Source organism: Corythoichthys intestinalis, chromosome 6 (genome assembly GCF_030265065.1).
Source record: "Corythoichthys intestinalis isolate RoL2023-P3 chromosome 6, ASM3026506v1, whole genome shotgun sequence".
NCBI lineage: Eukaryota > Metazoa > Chordata > Actinopteri > Syngnathiformes > Syngnathidae > Corythoichthys > Corythoichthys intestinalis.
In genome coordinates, this window is record NC_080400.1 from 17,823,621 (window position 1) to 17,851,547 (window position 27,927).

At 40.5% G+C, this 27,927-nt stretch overlaps 1 protein-coding gene across 1 annotated transcript; it reads left to right on the forward strand.

Moving 5' to 3' along the window:
• LOC130917824 (polypeptide N-acetylgalactosaminyltransferase 17-like) lies at positions 1 to 27,886 on the forward strand. Its single transcript, XM_057839550.1, has 12 exons — positions 1 to 194; positions 265 to 557; positions 4,283 to 4,466; positions 4,691 to 4,857; positions 16,696 to 16,870; positions 16,994 to 17,191; positions 17,258 to 17,375; positions 20,358 to 20,543; positions 20,601 to 20,738; positions 20,808 to 20,903; positions 23,609 to 23,770; positions 27,415 to 27,886. Exons 2-12 carry the CDS (start codon positions 296 to 298, stop codon positions 27,550 to 27,552), a joined length of 1,824 nt encoding a protein of 607 aa, XP_057695533.1. The 5' UTR covers positions 1 to 194; positions 265 to 295; the 3' UTR covers positions 27,553 to 27,886.
• Positions 27,887 to 27,927: the final 41 nt, after the last annotated feature.

Consider the following 27,927-nt stretch of genomic DNA (forward strand, 5'->3'; position numbering starts at 1 on the left):
GCTCAGTCCCGTCGTGCACGGAAGCTGCTCGTGTGCACGCGCATTTATAATCATCATTATCACTGCAGACGGCGAATCAAGGGAACTCGAACATGAACACAAAAATGGTGCCGGTGCTCTCGCTACGGAGGAGACGACATCTTCTATCCGCCTGAGAGCTCTCCTTCGCGGGACGCCTCGCCGACGTCGCCCCGGTGAGAATCGCGGAGGATGCAGCGATGAACCAGAGTAGATGGAGCTGGTGATCCTCTTGTATCCCCGCAGTTCTCGTGTTTCGAACCCACCCTGGCAGTCCATGGCTTTGACGTTGAGAAGATGGAGGCTTCTGTTGGTGCTCAACGTGCTCGCGGTGGCCGGAATCATGACGCTGTGGAGCCGCTGCACGCGCACAGCTCCGGCACTCCGGGCCGTCGCTCCGGGGGTTCCGGTCGTTGCAGCGGACGCCGACGCCGAGCGCGGCAGGCCAAACCGGGCCAACGGAACCGCCGCTGTTAGCCACCAAGTGTTGCTCAACAGGCTCAGCTCGCTGGAGGACGTCGTTTACCGGCAATTGAACGGTATAGAAACTCATTGAGAGTGGGTTTAAGAGCGTAGGTTTGGTCTCAATATTGGTATAGGGACGATATAACATCATAACCTCCATGTACACTTTTTGCTGGGACTTGACATTAATAAGACCTAACAGATTGGGTGAACGGCGACCAGGGCTACATTTCTCACTAATAAGCACCCAATTAATTGAGAGGCTAAATGATTAATGCAAAATAAATCTGTATTGATTTATACTGTACTAACCTCCACATTGCAAAGTTTCAGTGTAACGTCTTAATCTGATATTTTTTCTTAAATCTAGTTGAATCATTTCCTCGATCTTGTTTTGAGTGTTAAAGGCTAGTTAACAGACCGGGGCCGGATGTATGGGGGGGCCAGGGTGGGCACGGCCCACCCAGACGTGAGTCGTGCCAACCCAATCAAAATGTCGGGAATATCTATTGTAGCATCACACTGGATATAGAGAACGCACTGAGAGTTGGTCTCACCTACTTTTTTATTGCAGGATTAACGGTTACTGTTGGCCGCAACCACACCGAACAAGCAATCACCCAAACAAGCTGTTTTTCCAACCTCGTTTGTTATCCGCGCGCTTTCTCTCTCTCCTCCTGACACATTCTCGCAGCAGTGGTGCCCCCTATAAATGTGTTGGCCACCCCACTGGCCACCCCGCTTGCCAGTATATCATTATATTGTAGTAGCATCAGTTATGCATTTCATCCCAAATGCAAATCTGCAAGCACCTGCTTTTCCCCAGTAATTATTTTGTTTTGTTAAATGTACACCTTATGCCTAATTTATACATAACACAATAAAACATACTGTATATTCCACGTAATAGATAAAGGTAAATTTTCTGGGTGACTTTATGAGGTAGTTGTAGATGTTTCCGAACTCCACTGCAGGCGATTCCTTTGGATTGTTTATCCAGCTATCAGCTGCGACTTTTTATGGGCAGATTTTCAGGCCAATACACGCTAATTTCAAGTTGTATCGCCTCCTCGCGTCTGTCGGCAGTGACTCGTGAAAATAATAAGTCATGTTTAAGACGTTTTTATGAAAAAAAACCGCAAAACACAGCTGAAATATATGAATTTCAGACGTTTGTCTACGGATGTTTACCTGTGCGTGCCCCCATCTCAAAATGGCAACACGTTGCTATGCGAGATGACGTCATCATGACATCACGCCGACTGCGAGAATAAGTAAATAGATGAATGAAAAAACAAATAAACCCCCCAAAAATTAATGCAGCCTCAACGGGACACAAGCCAGTGTCCTACTTGCGCCGATGCCAAGCCCGGAGAAATGCAGAGGGTAAAAAAAAAGCCTGCATTGGGGGTGCCCCCTCAAGATTTTTTTAGTGCCCACTCTGGTGGGTAAACCTAGATCCGGGACTGTAACAGACTAATGCGTCAAATTCTTCCACTTACTTTTAGTAAATATTACTATTTCTTCTTACTAAGCCCATACATCTAAAAGTCGGTAATTTTTCACCTATATCAAGAAGAAACGTTTTCAAATAATGTTTTGAAAATATCTATTCTTAAACTAAGAATATTTCTGACATAAAAGTTATTTTTAGATTAAATATACAAACGTTTTGCTTAAAATAAGTGTTAAACTTATTGCCTGCTAGCTATTTTTTCTTATTCCAAGAAATCACTGAAAACAAGGCAAGAGAATTTAAGGGTTTTTTTTTTCTTTTTTTTTGGTGGGGGGGGGGGTTCAGTTTGAAAGAGGTGGGTTTTTGCAGTGCATATACATTGGTTCAGGTGATACACCATTTGATTCAAACCTTTGTTTTCAAAAACTACTAAAGAAACATTTTTTGAAAACTTCCAGAATAAATGTCTGGATTTTATTAGCAAATTTCTTTCTTTCTTTCTTTCTTTAAAACCTGTCCTGTTCAGCTGTTTGACACGGAGAATGGAAACCTAAGTGCCTGGATGGTCTGAACAGTTTTAATGTTTCACATTGAGAGTCTAACATACTCCCATTGTGATCATTCAACATACCTCGTTTATTATGACAAAGCAGCAAACACTAAGGGGTTATGGGGGAACAGCAGAAAAGAAACACAAGAGAAAAAAGAAAAGAAACACAAACTACAGTAAGAAATACATTGAACGTATACACTTATTACTAATGTGTTGGTGCTATCGACAGCTAGATGTATTTCCGGTTGACACCATGTGGGGGGCCTTTTGACCAGGGAAAGAGGGGGACAGGGGTGGGGGAATCTATAACCTAAGTGATTGAAAGGGGTAGAGTGTACACAAATCAGCTCTGTGATCTAGAACCCAGTAATCATGTGAATCACTTGTGAGTGTAAGCCCTTTGGCGACCGACCCTACGCCGCCACATCACCAATCTCGGCACCGGCCAGCAATCTCACCCACCCAGCCAGCCCGGGGGCGGTTCAGCGCAGCCCATCCCTCCTCCCGCAGCCCATCAATGGAGCTATCCCCCCGGGATCCAGGGTGGTCCCCCGGGCCACCCGCGCACCCATCAACCGGCCTTCAGGGATGGCAAATTTATTAGCAAATTTCAATTGCATTATTTGAACACAAATTATATTAGCACACACAACAGATACAAACTTGTTAATCATCTCTTAAGTATCCACGAATGCAAAAAATTAAACATTTGTCTTAATACCACATAGAATTGTCCGTCTAAATACATTAAATTGAACAACTACAACAAAAAAACTCTTAGTCAGGTAGTCACGAAATAACAAAAATAAATAAAAATGGAGCCTCCCTTCAGGTAAAACACAACTGATTTTGTCCACCAGCACAGCCAAACTCAACAAAAAAATGAAAGCTCCATTGGGCTGCTTTAAGACCACATGAATAAAATAAAAATAAAAACTGGGGAGTAGGAGGTAAACCTTGGTTCACTACATTTCTTACAGTTTAATTAACGTGAACAGTAGAAAACATCCAGGAGGATATTTCTCTCAACGCAACTTCCCCCTCGAGTTAGAGAAATTCGCACAGATTAATGTTACACTAACTCTGACGCAGGTCGGACTTTTCATAGCAAAATTAGTGGTGTTCCCCACCTACACAACATTGACGTTTTTACAGTACGTACAGTAAAACTTCTGATATCCTCATCTTCGAAGGGGGCGGAGGAGACAGCATGTTGTATTTCGGGGGGGGGGGGGGGCACATTCAGCAAGTGAAAACGGATTGATGTAAGTCTGAACATAATTATACTATAATTCACTTAATAATGGTAAGGGTCAATTCTATCCTTACAACATATGGGAAGACAATCTAAATGACCTATATAACTGAAGTCATTATATAATGCAACTAAGGTTGCTTAAAAGTTGGTGGGGACAATTTGAGCATCCTGAAAAGTTGGTAGTCCCTACCATCCCTATGCAAACCTACGCCCTTGCTTTAGATGTCCAATTCCATTTGAAGTGGGAGGGAATGGCAGCAATCCCCCCAGTTCAAATGGAATGGATGAATTTCCTAATGAATTGGAGTCAATGAGCCATATACTGTTAACTGGAAAATAGAAAGCGAAAACAAAATGATTTTCTGTAAAAAAGGGATTTTTTTTTTTTTTTTTTTAAATCTGTGAAGTTTTTCAGAAAATTTACGGTGACATAAGCTAGATCGTTTTTCATGTGTAAATTACAGTGTTCCCATTTTTATAATAGTGTAAATTTTCGTTGTTGTTACTATATGATTTGTTGATTCTTGTTGAGGATTGTCCAAATCTCTGGGCCTTGTGGAGGGCTTCGGGGGCCGGGGGGCTGGCGGCCTTCCTGCCACGTTGTCCCCGGGTGAGGAGAGTGATGCCAAATACCTGAGGGAGAAATATGGCTACAATGCTTACCTTAGCGACACCATCTCTCTGGACCGGAACATCCCTGACCATAGACCCAGCGGGTCAGTGCACCTACTTTTGTCAATCATGCTAAAATATCGTTTATGCAAAACTTGAAGTGAAAGTTTGTGAGGTGAGAGTTTAATTATAAATCATGTTGAAAATAACACCACAAAATTTAATATTCTTTGTATTACACATATTGCCTCCAGAGTGTGTCATATGTCATACTTTTATACTGTATAAACTGAGCGTGAAACTTAGAGTACATTGCTTGAACATACAGGTGCCGAGATGTCGTCCACCCCCGGGATCTTCCCCAGATGGCGCTGGTCTTCATCTTCGTCAATGAGGCCCTGTCTGTCATCCTACGCTCGGTTCACTCTGCCGTCAATCACACGCCAGCTCACCTACTCAAGGAAATCATCCTGGTGGACGATCACAGCGATGACGGTACGACCGTACAGTACGACCTTTGACCGTAGATCAGGGGTGCCCAAGTCTGGTCCTCGAGAGCCCCTATCCAGCTTGTTTTCCATGTCTTCCTCCTTTAACCAGTGGTGTTAATAACGGCTTTAGAATATAACGGCGTTACTAACGGCGTTATTTTTTTCAGTAGTGAATAATCAAATTAATTACTCTTCTCATCTTGGCAACGCCGTTACCATTACTGAGGATGGAAAGGCGTGCGTTACTATGCGTTACTTACTAGAATGACGCGAGAAAAGTCTGAGGGAGACGGACTCACCAAGACCACAGAGCAGAGCAGGAGTGGGGAAGAGGCAAAAAAGTTGTGATGCCGAGCAAACGTGATGCTAGGTGGCTCCAATAATACCTGACTGTAGCCGATAGCCTACAAACTACGCCCACATGATGCTTCGGTAGATATCACATATATACATAACTAGATGCAAAATGACAGACACGGCGGCATTGGCAACATATATAATAAAAAACTAGATGCGTTAGTAAACAGCAGCCATCTTAAAGCAGTAGACTTCTTAGGAAGGCTCTGTTGTAGAGAACCTTCCTAGCGAACTTATGTAACTTTTTATCGAAAATACTCCTAAATCGGCAAAATCTTGAATCTATCTTTAAATGATGAAACAGTTTTAAAGCTTCCACATGTCAAAAGTAGACAGAAGGGAACTAATGCATTAATGGGAGCAATTTTAACAACTTTTAACGGTTGATTCAGGGTAAAGGGTAAATTAGGGTAAAGAATTGGGTTAGAGCCAATTGTCCCAAAAAACTTTTAAACTTCACATAGTGCAATGCTTCTCAATTATTTTCTGTTACACCCCCCCAGGAAGACGTAAACGTTCCAGGTCCCCTCAACTCTCTGACGCCACTGTAAATATACTGTTGTATCGTTTGTATTTAAAATTCTTATTATTATAAGTACAACTCTGCATAACATACATTGTGTTCTTTGTAATATTAAAGAAAAAAGTAATATAGGTCAACTTACAATAAAGTGTTTAAAAAAAAAAAAAAAAAAAACATTCTGTAAAAATACACCCAAGATACATTTTTTGACCGTTTGATGCTGAAAAATAAAAATGAATAAAATCAATAAATAATAATAAATTAAAATTGATTAGCAACGTTAACTCATTGGGACAATATGTCGAACAATTAGACCGAAAAAACAAAAAATAATTCAACAAGAAGGACAGTGTCATTGAACAGAGGGACAGTTTTTATTTTATTATTATTTTGCACTGAGCAGCTTGGTATGCCACTTTATATGATGCTGACAGTGCTCGCTGGTTTACTGATGTAACACTAACACAGCAGGAGGATTGTTGGCAATATTTTGCACTCGCTGAAAAAAATAATTTCTGCTGTCCGCTGTGAAAGTAAACAGTCTGGTCTTTCCTTGTCTCCCACTGTACTAAAAGTCAAAGCCAAAAGCTAAATGCTACATATGCTTCGTCATATTTCCTTGTCTAAGCTTTTCATATCTCCAGAGCTCTTTGCTGTGTGCTCTTGTTTTGTTCAAAAATACTGCGCACAAGCTGAAAAAAATCTAAAATGCTCCTAAATCGGCAAAAGTTAACTTAAATCTACAGTGGGGCAAAAAAGTATTTAGTCAACCACTAATTGTGCAAGTTCTCCCACTTGAAAATATTAGCGAGGCCTGTAATTGTCAACATGGATAAACCTCAACCGTGAGAGACAGAATGTGGAAAAAAACCCAGAAAATCACATTGTTTGATTTTTAAAGAATTTATTTTCAAATCATGGTGCGAAATAAGTATTTGGTCAATACCAAAACTTAATCTCAATACTTTGTTATGTACAGTACCTTTTGTTGGCAATAACGGAGGCCAAATGTTTTCTGTAACTCTTCACAAGCTTTTCACACACTGTTGCTATTTTGGCCTATTCCTCCATGCAGATCTCCTCAAAAGCAGTGATGTTTTGGGGCTGTCGTTGGGCAACACGGCCTTTCAACTCCCTCCACAGATTTTCTATGGGGTTGAGATCTGGAGACTGGCTAGGCCACTCCAGGACCTTGAAATGCTTCTTACGAAGCCACTCCTTTGTTGCCCTGGCTGTGTGTTTGGGATCGTTGTCATGCTGAAAGACCCACCCACGTCTCATCTTCTATGCCCTTGCTGATGGAAGGAAATTTTTACTCAAAATCTCTCGATACATGGCCCCATTCATTCTTTCCTTTACACAGATCAGTCGTCCTTGTCCCTTTGCAGAAAAGCAGCCCCAAAGCATGATGTTTCCACCCCCATGCTTCACAGTGGGTATGGTGTTCTTCGGATGCAATTCAGTATTCTTTCTCCTCCAAACACGAGAACCTGTGTTTCTACCAAAAAGTTCTATTTTGGGTTCATCTGACCATAACACATTCTCCCAGTCCTCTTCTGGATCATCTAGATGCTCCCTAGCGAACCGCGGACGGGCCTGGACGTGTACTGGCCTCAGCAGGGGGACAGGTCTGGCAGTGCAGGATCTGAGTCCCTGGCGGCGCATTGTGCTACTGATAGTAGCCTTTGTTACTGTGGTCCCAGCTCTCTGTAGGTATTTCACTAGGCCCCCACCGTGTGGTTCTGGGATTTTTGCTCACCGTTCTTGTTATCATTTTGACGCCACGGGGTGAGATCTTGCATTGAGCCCCAGATCGAGGGAGATTATTTTTGGTCTTTTATGTCTTCCATTTTCTAATATTGCTCCCACAGTGGATTTCTTTACACTCAGCGTTTTACCTATTGCAGATTCAGTCTTCTCAGCTTGGTGCAGGTCTACAGTTTTGTCTCTGGTGTCCTTCGACAGCTCTTTGGTCTTGGCCATTGTGGAGTTTGGATTGTGACTGACTGAAGTTGTGGACAAGTGTCTTTTATACCGATAATGAGTTAAAACAGGTGCCATTAAAACAGGTAACGTGTGGAGCCTCGTTAGACCTCGTTAGCAGAAGTTAGACCTCTTTGACAGCCAGAAATCTTGCTTTTTTTGTAGGTGACCAAATACTTATTTTCCACTCTAATTTAGAAATAAATTCTTTAAAAATCAAACAATGTGATTTTCTGTTTTTTCCCCACATTCTGTCTTTCATGGTTGAGGTTTACCCATGTTGACAATTACAGGCCTCTCTTGTCACACTTGGATGGAACGGAGCGGACTCTCGTGCAGAATTCAGTTCAGTCTTTTATTTAACACAAACAATAAGAAGGAGGAACAAACTGAGGGCGCTCCAGAAGGAGGGAATAACGAGCTATAAAATAAAATGATACAAACGAGAAATAAGAGAGACAGGCAAAAGGCACTGGAGTTTACAACTACAACGAAGGGCTATGCATGAGGCACGAAATAACAAAGAGCTATGGCAAAATACTATGAGCAACTTACAACTTAGAATACTGTATCTTGGCCCATGGTCTGGCTTTGGTGGCAACGAAGGGCGAAGACACTTTGGCACGAGACAAGGGAGAGACAAACAATTTAAGCACATGAGGAATGGGGCACAGGTGGGAACAATAGGTAATCATAATCAGAGGCAGGTGAGACTGCAGGAAGGGTGAGTGGTGGAAAAAGGACAATAGCCACGTTTTCATGCTGACTTTTATTCTTACCGATTCAAATCATTCCGAATGGAAATTTCAGATCAGCTGTTTACATGTCACTTCATCTATTCCGATCCAGCGTTTACATGTGTCTGCCTTTATTCCGAAAGGACGTTTGACAACTGCCGTCTGACATGCGCAGATTAATCAAAACAAAGCGTCACGTTGCAAAACATGGAGATCGATCGTCAGATCAGCTGCTGTTTTAACTTTTCAAGTGGAAACAAAACTTCAGAATGATACGCCGTTCATTTAAAAAGTTGTGTGGGTGCGCTGTGCATGTGCTTGGAAGCCATGTTGCAAGTGACGTTACTTACGTCACCGAGTGACGTCACCACGTCAGTACGGAGCATGTGCAGAAAGAACGCAACCAGACACCATTCCGCTTCCCTGTTTACATGATATAATTTTACTTCTAATCGGTTTGGGAAAAGGAATATTCCACCCCTGTGAATCGGAATGAAATTCCATTCGGTTTGGGCCTGTTCATTCCGAATGAGGTGTTTATATGGAACACATTTATTCGGTTTGAACAAATATTCCGATTGTAATTGAAATATTTGGCTCCATCTAAACGTGGCAACTGAGGCTACAGAATAAAGCAGGAAGAGAATATACCAAAACACGACAACCCTCACCCAGACGTGACTCTCTAATCTTTTCAAGTAGGAGAACCTGCACAATTGGTGGTTGACTAAATACTTATTTGCCCCACTGTATGTCCAGTCAAGACAAAATGAACTGAATGTCTAGCGTTGTCAATGGCAGCCAGTGAGCTAGCACTATTCTAATGGAAGATTTTGTTAGCAACCTGTTGGTTTCTTTCTTTTTTTTTTTTTTTTTCAACAGTGACACATTTTTAAAATGATACTGTTTATGGATTCTTGGTGGGAGCATATCGAAAAGATTTCTGGCTACAAATTACTGCGTTGTATCACCTTTTCAATATATTGTAACATCTCTAGTCACAGCAAAGTAAGCAAAGTAACTGAAACTCTTGCCGATAATTCTGTTACAATGGAGCGAATGTTTAGTAATTAGAAATGTTTCCTCTTCGAGACACACACGTGAAAAGAAAGGGAAGTTTGTGCGTGCGAGCTTTTTGGGCAAGCAGGAAGCATCTGACGTGTTGATTCCCAGATCAAAAGGCGTAGTGTTGATGTTTAGACTCCAAACGGGATTTCACTTGGACTTAAAGGGACAGACAACAGCTAGTATATCTTATAACTTATATATCGCTTTCACTGGCACTAATTAACTAAAATGGCAAACAAAAAGACTAAAAATGTGCTGACTGCTTTACGGCATACTTCTCCCTTTCCCCATTCGTTATAAAGACGTGTGAGAGAATTTTATTCATGCTTAAGATGGAAGTCGATGCAAATGCTTTCAGCAAAGATGGCAGCGCACCAAAAGAGACAAAAAGTTTTGTCCGAGGAGGCAAAAAGAAAGGAAAAGGGAAGCAACCAGGATAAAAGGAGACTCAAGAATAAACATTGGCTTTTACCCGCTGGCGTGTAAATACATTTACAATACAATGTTATTAAACTAAGTTAATGAAATTAAAGTGACTAAAACCAGAAATACACACCTATTACAGCCCGAAGTAGCACTGTTTTTTTTTTTTTTTTTAAAGGGATCATCGGATAGAAAGGCTTGTAGTTCTTAAAAGATAAACATTAGTATGAGTTAAAATAATTTGATATTGAAACCCCGCTTGATGTTTTTTTTTTAATTTATTTTTATTTTTCTATACAATTTGTAAAAAATTTTTAACTTGTAGGTCGCCATTGTTCTTGATGTCGCAGGCCGGTGACATCAAATGGTTACACTGCCGGGCTTCCAGAGTATGACTCTAGCGACATAAACATGTCATCTGTGCAACTCTTTCAATTTGAATGTGATAGGAACATTAATGAGAATGACAGCATTGTCGATATTTCACAAAACAAGCAGCAAAAGCAAAATGAACAGGAAAGACGGGATGAGACAAGACGGGAGTAGAAAAAAAAAACGGTGTTCTGCCAAAATGTGCTACATTGGCGAAACGTCTACACAAGGCGAATAATGTGAATAATGTGGTCAACAGATCAACAATCCGCTTTAATGCTACCACAAGAAAACACAATGCTTTCAAGTATGAGAGGGAAAACACTTGCAAAAAGTATTTTGAGACGATGGTAATAAAAGACTCCATAAAGACACAAATACAGGCATGAAAATCTCTCACCTTTCGGCGAAATTCGCCGTTTTGAAGTAAAAAAGGATGACCTACGTGAATCGCGTAGAGCCGAGGAGAAAAATTTTAAGGAGGGTGGGGGGGGGGGGTGTAGGCATGTGCCGGTTACCTTCACGGTTTACTATGCTATGAAAACGTCGCGGTTACAAAACCACTAAAATTTTCCGTCATACAGTAGTACGTATTCGCTATTTTTCATGTGTCAAAAATGCAGCCAGAAGTGGCTTGGCGCGGCAGCGCTTACCCCTTCCCCTGTTTGATGCTGCGTGTGTGAGTCACGCTATTCCAGCAAACCCAAAAACAAACACTTCAAACACAAGGCGTACTTTTCTTCAATTTATTGATCTCTCAAATCGTGGTAACTGAAACATACCAAATTAATACAGTTAAAACGGTGTACAATCGTATTTTTCCACGTGTGAGTAGCTTCAACAGTTTAGCTTCATGAAAAAGTTTGCCAAAAACAAAGCACACATTTTCCTTACAAGTTACTAAAAACTTACAAAGACGAATGATAGGCAAGGCTTAGCTAGGAGAGCAATTTCATTGAGGTTAATCACAGCCGCTGAGAGGGAAACAAGTTTGAATGCAGGGGAGGAAAAAAGGGAGCGTCAAAGATCGCTAAATGCGACAGATGATCTTGTCCTAAGCACAAATTCACGTTCGCTGGACAAGGAGAGGTCTCACTCCCAATTTTTTTTTTTTTAGATGAATGCATTTGCCAGCTTATTGAATTTGGTGAGTAATGGTTTCAATCGTTTTCATATTGTGCAGTATGACAAAGTTACTGCCGTTCGTTGCAGCTTGCGTTGAACACTGCCAGAGCTAGCCAAATCTCCGGTGAAAAAAATAGCTCCCGTTAAGTTAGCGTCAAGCTTGTGTATTTAACGGTAGTATAAAAGCAGTGTTGTCAGTAATGCGGTATGTGAGTAATGCTTAACTGTAATCTGATTACTTTCTTTCAGTATAGAGCAATCTAACGCTTTCATTTTTCTAAATCAGTAATTTGATTCAAGTAGGCATGTGCCGGTTACCGGTTTCACGGTTTACCGTGGTGTGAAAACGTCGCGGTTTCAAAACCACTAAAATTTTCCATCAGACCGTAGTACGGTATTCGCTATTTTTCTTGTGTCAAAAATGCACCCAGAAGCGGCTTGGCGCAGCAGCGCTCACCCCCTCCCGTTTGTTGCTGTGTGTGAAAGTGCTGCTATCGGCTAGCCAGCCAGCTAACCCAAAAACAAATACTCCAAACATAAGGCGTACTGTTCTTCAATTTATTGAGCTCTCAGATCGTGGTAAGTGTAATATACAAAATGAATACATTTAAAATGTTGTACAATTAGATTTTTCCATGTGAGTAGCTTCAACAGATTAGCGCATGGAAAAAGTTCGCCAAAAACAATACACACAGTTTCCTTTCAAATTCGATATACAAACTAACTAAAAGCTTACAAAGATGAATGTTAGCCTAGGCTTAGCTGGGAGAGCAACTTCGTTGAGTGTGACAGCCGCAGAGTGAGAAAACAAGCTTGATTCGCCTGAATGAAGGGTAAAAAGTGATAGCGTCAAAGATCGCTAATTGCGAAAGATGACCTTGCCCTAAGCACAAATCCACGTTCGCTGGATCAAGGTGAGGTCTCACTCCCAATGTGTTTTTTTTTTTTTTTTTTTTTTAAGCATGAAACCTTTCCACAACAATATTGACATTTTAACTAACTTATACATTTTTAACTAACTTATGAATTCTTTATGTTCTTTTTAACACAAAGGCATGACATCATGTAGACTAGAGTTGACAAAGTGGCTGAAAATGGCGAAACTTCACTTCAGCTTTTCCACCCAAAAAAAAAAAAGTAATGCAGTATAAATTAAAAAATATATATATTCACAAGTGTTTTTACTTTTTTATAGAAATTATTTTGTTCTTGCTCTAATCTTGAGCAACTTGAGCTGTGGCTGTGAGTATAGCCTATAAGTTATATTTAGTTTAATTTTATTTAAAATATTTTTTTATTGATAATTTATTTATTTTAACAATATATTCATGTTCCAATTTGCAACTATGGTCTGAAAAAAAAATCCTGTTCAATGGAAAAAAGTTATTCTTTTCAACCCATACATCTCAACATTTTTTTGAGCTATAATTGAAATACCGTGAAACCGCGGTATTTTTGCTCACGGTTATCGTACCGTCAAAATATCATACCGGCACATGCCTAGATTCAAGTTAATTTCCTTGATGCCTGTGCGTTACTATTTTGTTATTGCCCCATAATGTATGTAGAATGAAGAATACTGTAGTCATGGGAGTGACATCACATTTCACATTTTCTAATCGGGGATGGAAATAAAAACAGGTCACGTGTATTACCATGATGCATGAGCCGTGAATGCTGGGAGTTTGCGGCCAAAACAACATAGCCTTGCTACATCGCCAGGATGCAATGAAATAGGCAGGCGATATACCACAAACGACTGCATTTGCACACTGGAAACACAGCCGTTACGTCACATTTTTGTCCGGTAAAGATCACAAAAATATCTCCGTTCGCTGCGAACTTTGCGCTGGCTCAAAAAGACTGTTGACTGCTAAAAGCATCCAATTCAAGCACCACTTGGAATTACAGCACAACAGGTAACAAGACAGCCAGGACTTTTTGGTACTGCTCGTGCTCAATCCTCGGTTCAAGCTCAGTTGTTGTTGAAGGTTTTGAAAGCTTAGGTTTAAAGAAATTCTAAATATCCATCTTGCCTCCTCAGCTGTAGTTTTGGCTAAGCAAAGCAAACACCTGTCTCTAAGGTGCTATAGTCTATTCGAAAAATAATTTGGACCCATTATGAAATACTTTGAAGGATTCTTGTTCATTTCATTCATTTTTGTTGTTTGTTTTATTGCTCTTAAACTTTTCTCGACAACATTTTAATGGCCATATTCAATGGTCTTTATCTTAAAGGGGAAGTTCAGAATTTTTTACATCAGGCTTAATCTTTGAGTTAGCCGGGGTTTAATTAGTCGTTGGAGTTGATTTGAACAAATTCTGTGCAGTTTGCCAGTTATTTGTTAGTTTCAGGGCTCCTGAGTGGCTAAGCTAGCGCTAGTCAATGGTAGTTAAAATCAACCCCTTCAACTAATTAAACCCCCGCTAACTCGAATATTAAGCCTTATGTGAAAAATTAAAATTGTCAAATTCGCCTCATGTAGGACGTTTCGCCGACAGAAGACATTTTGGCAGAACGCCGGAACATATTTCCTCCACACCCTTCTCACCTTTTTAACCCCTGACCCATTTTCATGCCTGCAAATAGCAAGCAAATTACGTCATCGCCCTGATCCTTCATTGCATAAAACATGGCACCCTCCGTAGGTCAAAACGTGTAACAAATATTATAGATTTTTAAATCAATGGCAATATTTTATGTCTTCCTAATAACATATTTTAGTAAAAGACAACAATTGTGCCTTACTAGAGCCTATAGGTCAGGGTTCACTAAATCCTCGGTTTTTGGTCATATCTGTTTTGTTGGCGTCAGACTGCCTTTGTCCATGAGCCCTTTCAAGTATTACGCATGCGCATTAATTTGCAGTCCGACACATGCTGAGCAAACTGACCCGCATGCGCAGAAGCATTAAAACGAATAACTACACATGCTGGCTGTATGTCATTCCAGGGTGCCCATATTTTGATTTCCAAAAAGAGGACACAAACATTAGACATTAATAATCCCTGTTTAGTTTTGTATTCAAAGTTAATATGGAATGATAGAATGCACACACACACTCTGCGTGCATGTCACACGCACATAGGCCTTACGTATGTGCGTCAGTTTGCCCCAACTCGGCCATGTAAGCAATACTGAAATATTGGTCATTTGGCGCACAGAAAGAAAATTGAGCATTATCAGGCTTATCCTTTTCTTCGTTTTATGTTTTTATGACTGTGGTCAAGCACGCCTCTTCTCTCTTGCCGTCCCGCCTGACGTAATTGCTGCATGAATTCTGATTTGGGAGACTCGACAGCCCAGATCGGATTCAAACCACATACGAAAGTGATCCTGATCGGATTTGAAATGGTCCACTTCAATGCAACTTTCACGTTCAGACCGTCAAGTTAATGCCTCACTCGAGTCGAAAAAACACGAAAAAATCGGATTTGTGCAATAAGACCTGTGATCTGAACCTAGCTTAACTAGCTAACTAGCATAGAGCAAGCATACACTGCTGGCCAAAAGTATTGGCACCCCTGCAATTCTAACAGATAATGCACAATTTCTCCCAGAAAATGATTGCAATGTTTTGATAGTAATTTCTTCATTGATTTTGCTTGCAATGAAAAAACACAAAAGAGAATGGGGGAAAAAAATGAATAATGATCATTTTACACAAAACTCCAAAAATGGGCCAGACAAAGTATTGGCACCCTTTGAAAATTCATGTAATTTCTGTAATTTGTGTAATTAACAGCATCTGTTACTTACCTGCGGCACATAACAGGTGGTGGCAAGAACAAATTCACACTTGCAGCCAGTTAAAATGGATTAAAGTTGACTCAACCGCTGTGCTGTGTGCATGTGTGAACCACATTGAGCATGGAGAAAAGAAAGAAGACCAAAGAACTGTCTGAGGACTTGAGAAGCAAAATTGTGAGGAAGCATGGGTAATCTCAAGGCTACACGTCCATCTCTAAAGACCTGAATGTTCCTGTGTCTACCGTGCGCAGTGTCATCAATAAGTGTAAAGCCCACGGCACTGTGGCCAATCTCCCTATATGTTGACGGAAAAGAAAAATTGACGAGAAATTTCAACTAAAGATTGTGCAAATTCAAGCTGTCCCACAGTCCGGGGGTACGACACTGTCAACCCGTACTATCCGTCGGCGTCTGAATGAAAAGGGACTCTATGTTACGATACCCAGGAAGATCCCACTTCTGACATAAAAAAGCTAGGCTGGAATTTGCCAACACTTACCTGAGAAAGCCAAAAATGTTTTGGAAGAATGTTCTCTGGTCAGATGACACAAAAGTTGAGCTTTCTGGGAGAAAACATCAACATAGTTTACAGGAAAAAAACCGAGGCCTTCAAAGAAAAGAACACGGTCCCCACAGTCAAACATGGAGGAGGTTCCCTGATGTTTTGGGGTTGCTTTGCAGCCTCTGGCACTGGACTGCTTGACCGCGTGCATGGCATTATGAAATCTGAAGACTACCAACAGATTTTGCAGCATAATGTTGGGCCCAGTGTGAGAAAGCTGGGTCTCCCTCAGAGGTCATGTGTCTTCCAGCAGGACAATGACCCAAAACACACTTCAAAAAGCACTAGAAATGATTTGAGAAAAAGCACTGTGGATTTCTAAAGTGGCCAGCAATGAGTCTAGACCTGAATCCCATAGAACACGTGTGGAGACATCTGAAAATGGCAGTTTGGAGAAGGCACCCTTCAAATCTCAGAGACCTGGAGCAATTAGCCAAAGAAGAATGGTCTAAAATTCCAGCAGAGCTTTGTAAGAAACTCATTGATGGATACTGGAAGCAGTTGTTAGCAGTTATTTTGTCCAAGTATTTGGCTGAGGGTGCCAATACTTTTGTCCGGCCCATTTTTGAAGTTTTGTGTAAAGTGATAATGATGTATTTTTTTTCCCATTCTCTTTTGTGTTTTTTCATTGCAAGCAAAATGAATGAAGATATTATTACCAAAGCATTTGTAATTGCAATCATTTTCTGGGAGAAATTGAGCATTATCTGAAAGAATTGCAGGAGTGCCGATTACTTGGCCAGCACTGTAAACTTTGCATTTATAATTATTTATTTAAATTAATATATCATTATATTTAGGGTTAGGGTTATTTATTACTATAATCCTTTGTTTATAAATATTATATGCACTTTATTTATTTTCTTAATAATTGGCCATAATTGCAATTTAAATTTATGCATGACCAAAAAAGTGACGACATTGTTGTTGTTGTATTGTAGAGCAGCTGAAAGGACCGCTGGAGAACTACTTGAAGAAGCGCTACCCCGGACTCGTCAAGATTGTCCGAAACCAGAAGCGAGAAGGTCTGATACGGGCCCGGATCGAGGGCTGGAAGGCTGCCACCGCCGAGGTGACGGGATTTTTTGACGCCCACGTGGAGTTCACGCCCTTCTGGTGAGGCTTTTTCGATTTCAGTGCAGTATCTTACATCTCTCTGCATCAATGGTAGCCAACGATGAGTGATTAAGTGTTTCGAATTGCAAAATAAAGTACAAAATAAAGGCCTTCTCTATTTAGGGCCGAGCCAGTCCTGACCCGAATCAAGGAGGACCGCCGCCGGATCATCCTTCCGTCCATCGACAACATCAAGCACGACACCTTTGAGGTGGAGCGTTACGAGAACTCAGGCCATGGATACAATTGGGAGCTGTGGTGCATGTACATAAGCCCGCCCAAGCGCTGGTGGGACGAAGGTGATGTGACGGCGCCCATCAGGTAAACGGATTTGACGTCCGTCGTCATCGATGGCAGCAAATGAGATGTGTTTTGGCCATGTGACAGGAGTCCCGCCATGATCGGATGTTCCTTCGTTGCCGATCGGGTCTTTTTTGGCGAGTTGGGCCTTCTGGACCCTGGCATGGACGTCTACGGGGGCGAGAACATCGAACTTGGCATAAGGGTAAGTGGACGTGGCTACCAGAAAAATGTGAATCATGTGATTAAAGGGGTTAGACATTGTATTTTGCATTACGATCAACTTCAGAACTAATACCTCAGAGCCATCAAACTGAGGGCTTGCGGGCCAACATCATTTAGTGCGGCCCACAAAAGTCAGTCATGTGCGTCAACTTTATTTTCCTCGCTAAAATAACATTCAAAGAAAATACAGTGGGGCAAATAAGTATTTAGTCAACCACCAATTGTGCAAGTTCTCCTACTTGAAAAGATTAGAAAGGCCTGTAATTGTCAACATGGATAAACCTTAACCATGAGAGAGAAAATGTGGAAAAAAAACTGAAAATCACATTGTTTGATTTTTAAAGAATTTATTTCCATATTAGAGTGAAAAATAAGTATTTGGTCATCTACAAACAAGCAAGATTTCTGGCTGTCAAACTTCTTCTAACGAGGTCTAACGAGGCTCCACTCGTTACCTGTATTAATGGCACCTGTTTTAACTCATTATCGGTATAAAATACACCTGTCCACAAGCTCAGTCAGTCACACTGTATATACTGTGTGTATAAACAACTAGCACATTTATATTTTGCATTTGTTGCCTTACTGTACCGAAAATGAACCGAACCGTGACTTCATAACCGAGGTACGTACCAAACCGAGATTTTTGTGTACCGCTACACCGTTACTGTCTTGTGGCACAATTGTCGGGTAAAGTGTTACTAAAAACCATAACTAGCAATTAATGAAACAGCTGGAACAGTAACTAAAGAAAAAATTAGCACAGAACATGAATTTTGATTTTTATATTTGTGGTGCTGCAACGCATGCTAGGAGGCATGTTGGACGACAACTTTGTTGACAGCAGGTGGCAGCAGAGGGTGACTGCCTCCCCCAAGGGAGCAGTGATGGTCAAACAAAGCTTCTTGAAGTAATGAAGCTTTGCAGCCGATTGGTTTAGAGCTTCATGGTGGTTCGTTGGGTCTCATGAAAATCTTATGATGCCGCTGTCAAATAAGGTGTTACCGGTTAATATATTTTGGTGTAAATATCCCATAATACAGTGAGGACAGCTGCGGTTTATAGTCCAGTGGGGCTTATCTATGAACAAATGCCGTTTTCGTGTCAAATTTGGTGGGTGGCGCTTATAGTCAGGTGCGCCTAATAGTCTGAAATAAGCCTGTCGCAATATGCAATAATTCCATTTATCGCACAATAAAAATGAAGGCAGTAATTTTTCCGCTGCGATTTTATCGCATCGCGTGCGTGCGCGGGTGCGGCTGACGTGCCGTTAGAAGTTCGGATTCCTTGTTACCAACTGCGCAAAATGCATCTTCGTTCTGGGTCCGGCAAAAAATAGCACCGGAGCCAATCGTTCCCATTATAGCCTATTGTTCAACATATACCGGCCGCGTCAGCGCCCTGGATTGACTGCGGACCATCTCCGGCGTGCCGGTGTTGTTGACGTGCGGGCGCTCCCGTCAGGGGTGACATTTCCCTCGGGGCGGCTATTTTTCGGCACAACACCGGATATTTACAACGAAGTAAGCCAAAACATTGTTCCCGACTTGGCTGCTACGAACAACCACGCTTTGACAACAGACATGATAAACATTTAGTGACAAATTAAGAGCGCTGTGCTTCAAACTCGTCCTTTTTATGAAAGTCGATTGTCATATGCTGGTGTTGTGCAGTAATGAGCAGACATGACTTCTGTGGCGTTTACTAACTTTTTTAATGCGTGCACACAATAGGTATCATGAAATAGCAAACTAGATGTGCTACGTCCCATGCCATTGGTGAGCCCAGAGTGATTATGGGACACGTAGTCCATGTACTACATCAATGAATTAACTGCCATGACTGAATGGAAGTTAAGAAGGCCAAATCAATCCATACCAGTGACTGTAGATAATGCTGCAAATATTGTTAATTCAGTACGTGACACAGATGGATTCGGAAATAGGATGTCTGTCTCATAATAATAATAATAATACATGTTATTCTTCAGATCAGTAAAAAGTAAGCACATGAATATTATGCACTGAAATGCGTGCTTATATGATGGCAATTTCATTTTTGCTCATTAGCAGAAAAAAAAAAAACGAAACAAAAAATACAATTGTTATTTACTTTTCAGAGCATTAAATGTATTGAATCGAATCGAATCGAATATCGTGTCCCCCATATAGAAAATCGTAACCAACTTAACTGTATCGTTGCATCCGTATGGAACACCATAGCAGAAGCTATGAGGGGAAAAGTTTTCATTTGCCTAAATGATTAAGTTATTAAGTGCAATTTTATTTATTTTTCTTGAAAAACACATTTAATTTATTCTGTGTTTCTGTGCGGTATTAATATTGTTGCCTTTTACTTAAGAGGCATAATCTATTGTTTTTAGTTGTAATTTCTTAAAAAGAATTTTTGAATTTAAGAGTAAATATTTATCGCGTTTAAATGGGTGTACTTGATCAATAAATATATACTGTATTCTCACTGTGTTATTGTAAATTGGTATTTAAAAAATTGGGGAGGGGCGCAATAGTATCGCATATCGCATAAATTTGTTATCGCGACAGGCCTAGTCTGAAAATTACTTGACTGCCTTGGCTGCAAAGTTGGCGTTGGGCTTGTAGACACTCCAATATGTGCTCGTCTGTCTGTGGTCATCCAAAATTGTTGGAAACCTTTAATTATTTTTGGCCTAAAACGAAAACATTTTGAGTAACTGTCGACTAAAACTAGACGAAACTTGTCTGAGAGTTCGTCGACTAAAACTAGACGAAGACAAACACATTTTGAAATGATTAAAATATGAAGAAGACGAATCAGTATTTTCGTCCAAAAGACTAAGACAAAAATTAAAGGACTGCCCAAAACAACACTAAAACTTGGCGGACTGTCCAAATGAAATCATAACTACAAGGTGGCCCGCGACAAAGATGAGTTTGACACCCCTCTAATACCTGTACCACTTCAGGTGTGGACGTGCGGTGGCAGCATGGAGGTGTTGCCGTGCTCCCGCGTGGCTCACATCGCCCGCGTGAAGAAGCCCTACCACAGCAACATCGCCTTCCACATGCGCCGCAACGCCCTGCGGGTGGCCGAGGTTTGGATGGACCGCTTCAAGTCCAACGTCTACCTTGCCTGGAACATCCCCATGGAGGTGACACTAACATCTGCCGTCTCGTTACGATAAAGAACTTAACTACCACGGTTGCAGAATCACGGCATTGACTTTGGAGACGTCTCGGAGAGGACGGAGCTCAGGAAAAGTTTGCAGTGTAAAAACTTCCAGTGGTACCTGGACAACGTTTACCCCGAGATGAGGACGTATGACAATACGCTCTACTACGGCGAGGTGACGGTGACAGACTTTAGATCTCTTTGGTTGAAAATCCAAAACGATTTTGTTTGCTTGCTGTTTTAGATTCGCAACTCCAAAGTGAGCCACCTTTGTTTAGACCAGGGTATGAAGGAAAACCACACGGTCACCTTGCACCCCTGCCATGGATGGGGTCCTCAGGTAGTTAGGATCAAGACCATTTTTTGACTCTCAATACTGTACTGATATGCAGCATTACTGGCAGATGTTGTACAGTGCTGGCCAAAAGTATTTGCACCCCTGCAATTATGTCAGAAAATGCTCAATTTCTCCCAGAAAACAATTGCAATTACAAATACTTTGGTAGTAATATCTTCATTTATTTTGCTTGCAATGTAGAAACACAAAAGAGTATGAAAAAAAAAATGAAATCATTACCATTTTACACAAAATGGGCCGGACAAAAATATTGGCACCCTCAGCCTAATACTTGGTAGCATAACCTTGAGCAAAAATAACTGCGAACAACCGCTTCCGGTATCCATCAGTGAGTTTCTTACAATGCTCAGCTGGAATTTTAGACCATTCTTCTTTGGCCAACTGCTCCAGGTCTCTGAGATTTTAACGGTGCCTTCTCCAAACTGCCATTTTCAGATCTCTCCACAGGTGTTCTATGGGATTCAGGTCTGGACTCATTGCTGGCCACTTTCGAAGTCTCCAGTGCTTTCTCTCAAACCATTTTCTAGTGCTTTTTGAAGTGTGTTTTGGGTCATTGTTCTGCTGGAAGACCCATGACCTCTGAGGGAGACTCAGCTTTCTCACACTGGGCCCTTCATTATTCTGCAAATTTGTTGGTAGACTTCAGACTTCATAATGCCATGCACACGGTCAAGCACTCCAGTGCCAGAGGCAGCAAAGCAACCCCAAAACATGAGGGAACCTTCTCCATGTTTGACAGGCCTCGTTTTTCCCCCCTGTAAGCTTTATGTTGATGCCTTTTCCCAAAAACCTCTACTTTTGTCATTCTTCCAAAACGTATTTGGCTTTCCCAGGTAAGTTTTGGCAAACTCCAGCCTGGCTTTTTTATGTCTCTGGGTCAGAAATGGGGTCTTCTTGGGTATCCTACCATGGAGTCCCCTTTCATTCAGACGCGACGGATAGTACAGGTCGACACTGTTGTAGGGATGTCCCGATCCAGGTTTTTGCACTTCCAATCCGATACCGATAGTTTTTTGCACTTCAGATCCGATACTGATACTGGCCGATACCGGCCTATCTGAGCATAAATTAAAGTTTAAAGTTATTTGGCCTCCTTACTTAGTTGTCAGACTCATGTTGAAAAGGGTTTTAGTAGTCTTGATAACAACTAGCCAGCCAAATTAGGCGAGGTTGAATGACACACAATGGTTGGTAACAAGAAACTGAACTGTTTATTCAGCGATAAACACAAAACATTATAAGTAACAAACAGAAATGGCATATTCAGTCAGTAAAACGTGCAAATAATATTGTAAACTGTCTTAAAAAAGCAAAACACACAAACAACCTCAGTGGAAAATAAACTATTAACTCAGCATCAGTTCTCTGCTCTTGAACAACTGTACTAAGGCTTTTAAAAAATCGTGCAAATAATACTATTTTAAACCAAAAATGGATTCTACTCTCCAATCTTCTCCCCACTTTGTTGCTCCATCTCCATCTATTCTACACACTCCCTTCAGCTGTTTGCCCTGGATGCAGTCCCAGCATGATGGGGAGATTTTTTTTTTGACAAAGACAAGCATTTCAAGATGCTCAGGTGACAGCTGACATTTTTACCAATTCACTTTAAATTTACATTGCAGTCATAATGTTGGAGGTGCCACGGAGGTAAATTGGGTGACGGTAATGCTAATGTGCTGAAGGTGTGCCGTAAAATGCGGACCGGGGTTTTAGGGAAACGAAAGCAAAAACTGGAATGGATTATGTAAATCGGTGCACTGGAAAACCCGGACCGGATTTTGCCCGAAAAACCTGGATCGGGAGTCTGGATCGGAATTTTTCTATGTCAGCCGATCCGCTACCGATGCGCATTTTGTTGTGCATATCGGCGTTCGATCCAATCCAAATATCGGATCGGGACAACCCTACACTGTTGTACCCTTGGACTGCAGGACAGCTTGAACTTGTTCGGATGTTAGCCGAGATTCTTTATCCGCACGATCTTTCGTTGAAATCTCTCGTCAATTGTTCTTCTCCGTCCAGCTCTAGGGAGGTTAGCCACAGTGCCGTGGGCTTTACACTTATTGATGGCACTGCGCACGGTAGACACAGGAACAATCAGGTTTTTGGAGATGGACTTGTAGCCTTGAGATTTCCCATGCTTCCTCACAATTTTGCTTCTCAAGTCCTCAGACAGTTCTTTGGTCTTTTCTTGTCTCCCTGCTCAATGTGGTACACACAAGGACACAGGACAGAGGTTGAGTCAACTTTAATCCATTTTAACTGCCTGCAAGTGTGATTTAGTTATTGCCACCACCTGTTATGTATCACAGGTAAGTAGCAGGTGCTGTTAATTACACAAACTAGAGAAGCATCACATGATTTTTCAAAGGGTGCCAATACTTTTGTCAGGCCCATTTTTGGAGTTTTGTGTGAAATGATAATAATTTTTTCCCCATTCTCTTTTTTATTTTTTTCATTGCTAGCAAAATAAATTAAGATATTACTACCAAAGCATTTGTAATTGCAATCATTTTTGGGAGAAATTGAGCATTATCTGACAGAATTGCAGGGGTGCCAATACTTTAAGCCAGCACTGTATGTTATCTGCTTGCAAAAACCTTGGGAGGAAAGCTCCAACTTCTCCAAATAGTTACAAGAATAGAAATGAATAGACCAAGTAAAATTGGCATGTCTTCTTCCAGTTAGGACGTTACACCAAAGAAGGCCATCTGTTCCTGGGGCCTCTGGGCAGCACCGGAGCGGACACTCGCTGCGTGGCGGATGATCCTGACTCGGCGTTACCGCAACTCCTGGACTGTGACGCAGACAATGACCAACTAGCCGTCAAGTGGATTTTCACTCAGGTGAAGCCGGAGAAGAGGAAAAAAAAAATGCCAGGAATGCTGAAATTTAATAAATATAGTCAATAAATAATTTAAATTATCATTAAATATTTTTTGTTTTTTTCTGGTATTGATTGATTCATTTAGATATTTATACATATTAACATCTTTTTTTTTGGGGGGGGGGGGGATTTGTCTTTTTCTGTGGTAATTTATGTCTATCTGTTTTTATTTATTTTATTTTTTGTTGATTTTAATGTCTAATTATTCATTTTGTTTGTACTCAAGTGAAATAAATACTTTTTTCAATTTTAATAAATTGAATTTAAAAAATAATTTTAAAATTAAAAAACAAAAAAACTAAAACATATAAAGTTTGAAATAATTACATGTTGCATAAATTAATACATAATTAGAACAATTGAAAATGGAAACAAAATATTAACTAAATATTTAATTTAATTTAATTATATTTAAAAAAAATAATTTAATAAAAATTGAAATACAGGTAGTCCCCGGGTTACGACTACTCGACTTACGCGATTTCGACTTTACGCCCCCAGAGTCTTGTCCCCCAATTTGTCTCCACTAGTTTTTTTTTGTTTTTTATGTCGCATAACCAGTACCTTATTATACCTCACAGTATCTTATTTTTTTGCTTTATTTTATTAATATGACGTGTTCTGTCCTAACTAAACATGAATTTGTGAAGCTGTAACACACATATGTACGCAAAAAAATTGGTGTTCAAACGTCCATCTAGTCTGATCAATATGTAAATTTAATAGCTTGAATTAGCCTAATTTGCCGAACAAACGTCAGATAGCTGAAACGTTACAAGTGCTAACATATTTACATTTTTCATAGCAAATTGCTCACACATAACTCCATACACTGCAGCTGTAAAATTAATTACAAATGTATACACAAAAATATATTAGCTGAAACAACTTACATCCTTATGTGGGCCAAACTAGAGCGCAGCTATCGTTTATCCTTGTCACATGTTTGAATCTGCTTCTCAGTCATACATGGCGACAGTCCAGTCAGGGAGTGCCCAAGTCTGGTCCTCGAGAGCCCCTATCCAGCTTGTTTTCCATGTCTCCCATCTCCAACACACCTTCAGGTGTGTTAAAGGAGGTTGACATGGAAAACAAATTGGATATGGGCTCTCGAGGATCGGACTCGGGCAGCTCCCATCCTGCCAGGCCCAACGCTACCACCAGAGGGCAGTGTATCCTCTATCATTAAACAAAATATAATACTTTTGGAGTTTTGGGATAGTTATTCTGAGATTTAGGGGTACTTAAAGGGTTAATACCGATTTACGCGGAAATTTGGGTTACTTCACCAGCGTAGGAACGGAACTCGTTCATAACCTGGGAACTACCTGTAGATAATAAATGCTGCAATCAATTAAAGTTTAAATAAGTAAAAAGTAAAATACATTTTTGAAAAAGCATTGACTTCATAACCTATTAACATGACACTCATAGCTCATAGCTGCCGGGGAAAAAAAATCAATGATCAAGTTCATTGGCAACTAATTTATTAAGATTTTAATCAATTTAATCACTTAGTTGTTGCAGCCTAAACAAATGCTATTCATAGACTTCATAATACTTGACATGACACAGGTAACGGGGCCGATTTGTAGAGGGCCTATTTTCAATCACTTCAAATTCAAATATTTTCAAAACCAAAGCTGCTACCGACCTAAAACCAAAACAGGCACCTACCTCAGCCATATATGAGTCTCCATGAGCAGCAGGCCTCAAAAAATTCAAAGTCGTTCACCTAAAAAATCCAGATGAAATATTTTTTATACAAGTATAACACAACTTAGGATGGCTATAAAAGTCTCTGACTTTACACTAGATGCACACAAATGACCAAATGCAGAGATAATCACCAATATTTTCAGGATCATTAGCAATATTTAACATATAAGTTTTTGACCAAAATAGCAACTTAATTTTTATATTATTGACTGCAAGTTTTCAACAGCTAATAAATCACTCAATTAACATCAGAAACTTAATACGTACTTGACGAAAACATGCAGAATCAATTATAAATCATATGTAAATAGATTATTAATAAATTCTATAAACAATCACAACTTATTATAGAATACAATAGCCCTTTATAATCATTACACACTATATACTGTTAGCGAATGAGGCTAGCGGCCGCCTGACGTAAACAGAGCTTAACTAGCGAAAATTCTTGTGAATAAATGCTTAAATCCCTGAATTCTTCATAGATATGGACGTAAAACAAGCTCGATTCTTGGTTAAAAGCAAAGAAACCATGCAGTTAGCATTTATTTTACTTATATTGTCGAATTACAATGCTACTCTCTTAGCGAATGAGGCTAGCGGCCACCTGGCGTAAACAGAGCTTTTCTGCCAAAAATTCTTTTGAATAAATGCTTAAATCCCCGAATTCTTTATAGATATGGACGTAAAACAGTCTCGTTTCTTGGTTAAAAGCAAAAAAACGTGCAGTAAGCATTTATTTTACGTAAATATGTTGAAGTACATTGCTTGTCTGTTAGTGAATGTAGGTAGCGGCCGCCTGACATAAACAGAGCTTTTCTAGCGAAAATTCTTGTGAATGAATGCTTAAATCCCAGAATTTTTCATAGATATGGGCGTAAACCAGTCTCGATTCATGGTTAAAAGCAAAGAAACCATGCAGTTAGCATTTATTTTACGTATATTGTCGAAGTACAATGCTACTCGTTAGCGAATGAGGCTAGCGGCCGCCTGGCGTTAACATTTTCTAGCGAAAATTCTTGTGAATAAATGCTTAAATCCCAGAATTCTTTATAAATATGGACGTAAAATAGTCTCGATTCTTGGTTTAAAGCAAAGACACCGTCCAGTTAGCCTTTATTTTACATATATTGTCAAAGTACAATGCTACTCTTTTAGCGAATGATGCTAGCGGCTGCCTGGCGTAAACAGCTTTTCTGGCAAAAATTCTTGTGAATAGACACTAAAATCCCTGAATTCTTTATGGATATGGACGTAAAACATTCTCGATTCTTGGTTAAAAGCAAAAAAACGTGCAGTAAGCATTTATTTTACGTAAATATGTCGAAGTACATTGCTAGTCTGTTAGTGAATGTAAGTAGCGGCCGCCTGATGTAAACTTGGTTAAAAGCAAAAAAACGTGCAGGTAGCATTTATTTTGTGTAAATATTGCCATTTATGAGGCTAGTCAGTTACGAAAATTAGCCGCCTCCATGTGTAAACAAAGAACAAAATTCCTGCGAATAACTGCTTCAATCACGCATGCATGGTACGAAAAATATAGCATTTACCTTGAATCCTCGAACAAATCACTCCAGAGACAGTCCTTCCCGTTTGTATGCGGTACAGCTTTTGTAGTTCTTAAAAAAAAAAATCCAAGGTTAAATCCGACATGAGTGTGTGCCGTCTTCGGCTATTACTAAATGAAGCTCGGCCCACTCTGATAAGGCGTTAAGCAAAGAATGACGAAGTGTCACGTCAATAGTTCATGAAGTCTATGAATAAAAGCTAACATTTATCACCATCAATGGCAGGCTTTCAGTAAATTATGTATTGATTACTTTGATTTTGTCACTCTCTTGCTGGGGGTTTACTTGAAAGTCATCTTCCAAGTTTCCACCCTAGGGCGATTCCCTGGTCAACTCAGCGACGGGTCGCTGTCTGGAGGTGGTGCCGGCCAACGTGTACTTCGGCCACCAGGTGGTAATGCAGACATGCTCCGGTCAGCGGTGGACCATTAAAAACACGGTAACCCTGGCGTAACAGTCAAGGCGGTGCTCACCCGCCTGTGCCTTTCACCCAAGCGGGGCCAACTGTGAAAATCCCGAACCTGGAGGACCTTTGTGAAGCACGGGTATAGTAAAAGTCTACATACCCCTGTTTTTGTGATTTTACAAAAAAATATATTGAACTTGTTGACTGCCATTGACTGGGATAGATGTCCAATCCATTTGAAGTGGGAAAGCTTGCGGAGTTTTTTTCACTATTTTGGAGATGAAGATGAACGATTGTATTATGATGTCAAAATGCTGTCATTTCTTGTGCCAATCAAGACTGTCTTCCAATAAACAGAGTGCTTCTTGAAGCCACTTGAACATTTACTCACTAGGGCAGCAATATAACCCCATCATTTAGGTC

Bases quoted from the DNA above. Each gene is read 5' to 3' on its own strand.
- LOC130917824 (XM_057839550.1), top strand. From the start codon at position 296: ATGGCTTTGACGTTGAGAAGATGGAGGCTTCTGTTGGTGCTCAACGTG. The intron at 20,739-20,807 runs GTGACGGTGACA...TTGCTGTTTTAG, and splicing joins ATACGCTCTACTACGGCGAG to ATTCGCAACTCCAAAGTGAG. The intron at 20,904-23,608 runs GTAGTTAGGATC...GTCTTCTTCCAG, and splicing joins GCCATGGATGGGGTCCTCAG to TTAGGACGTTACACCAAAGA.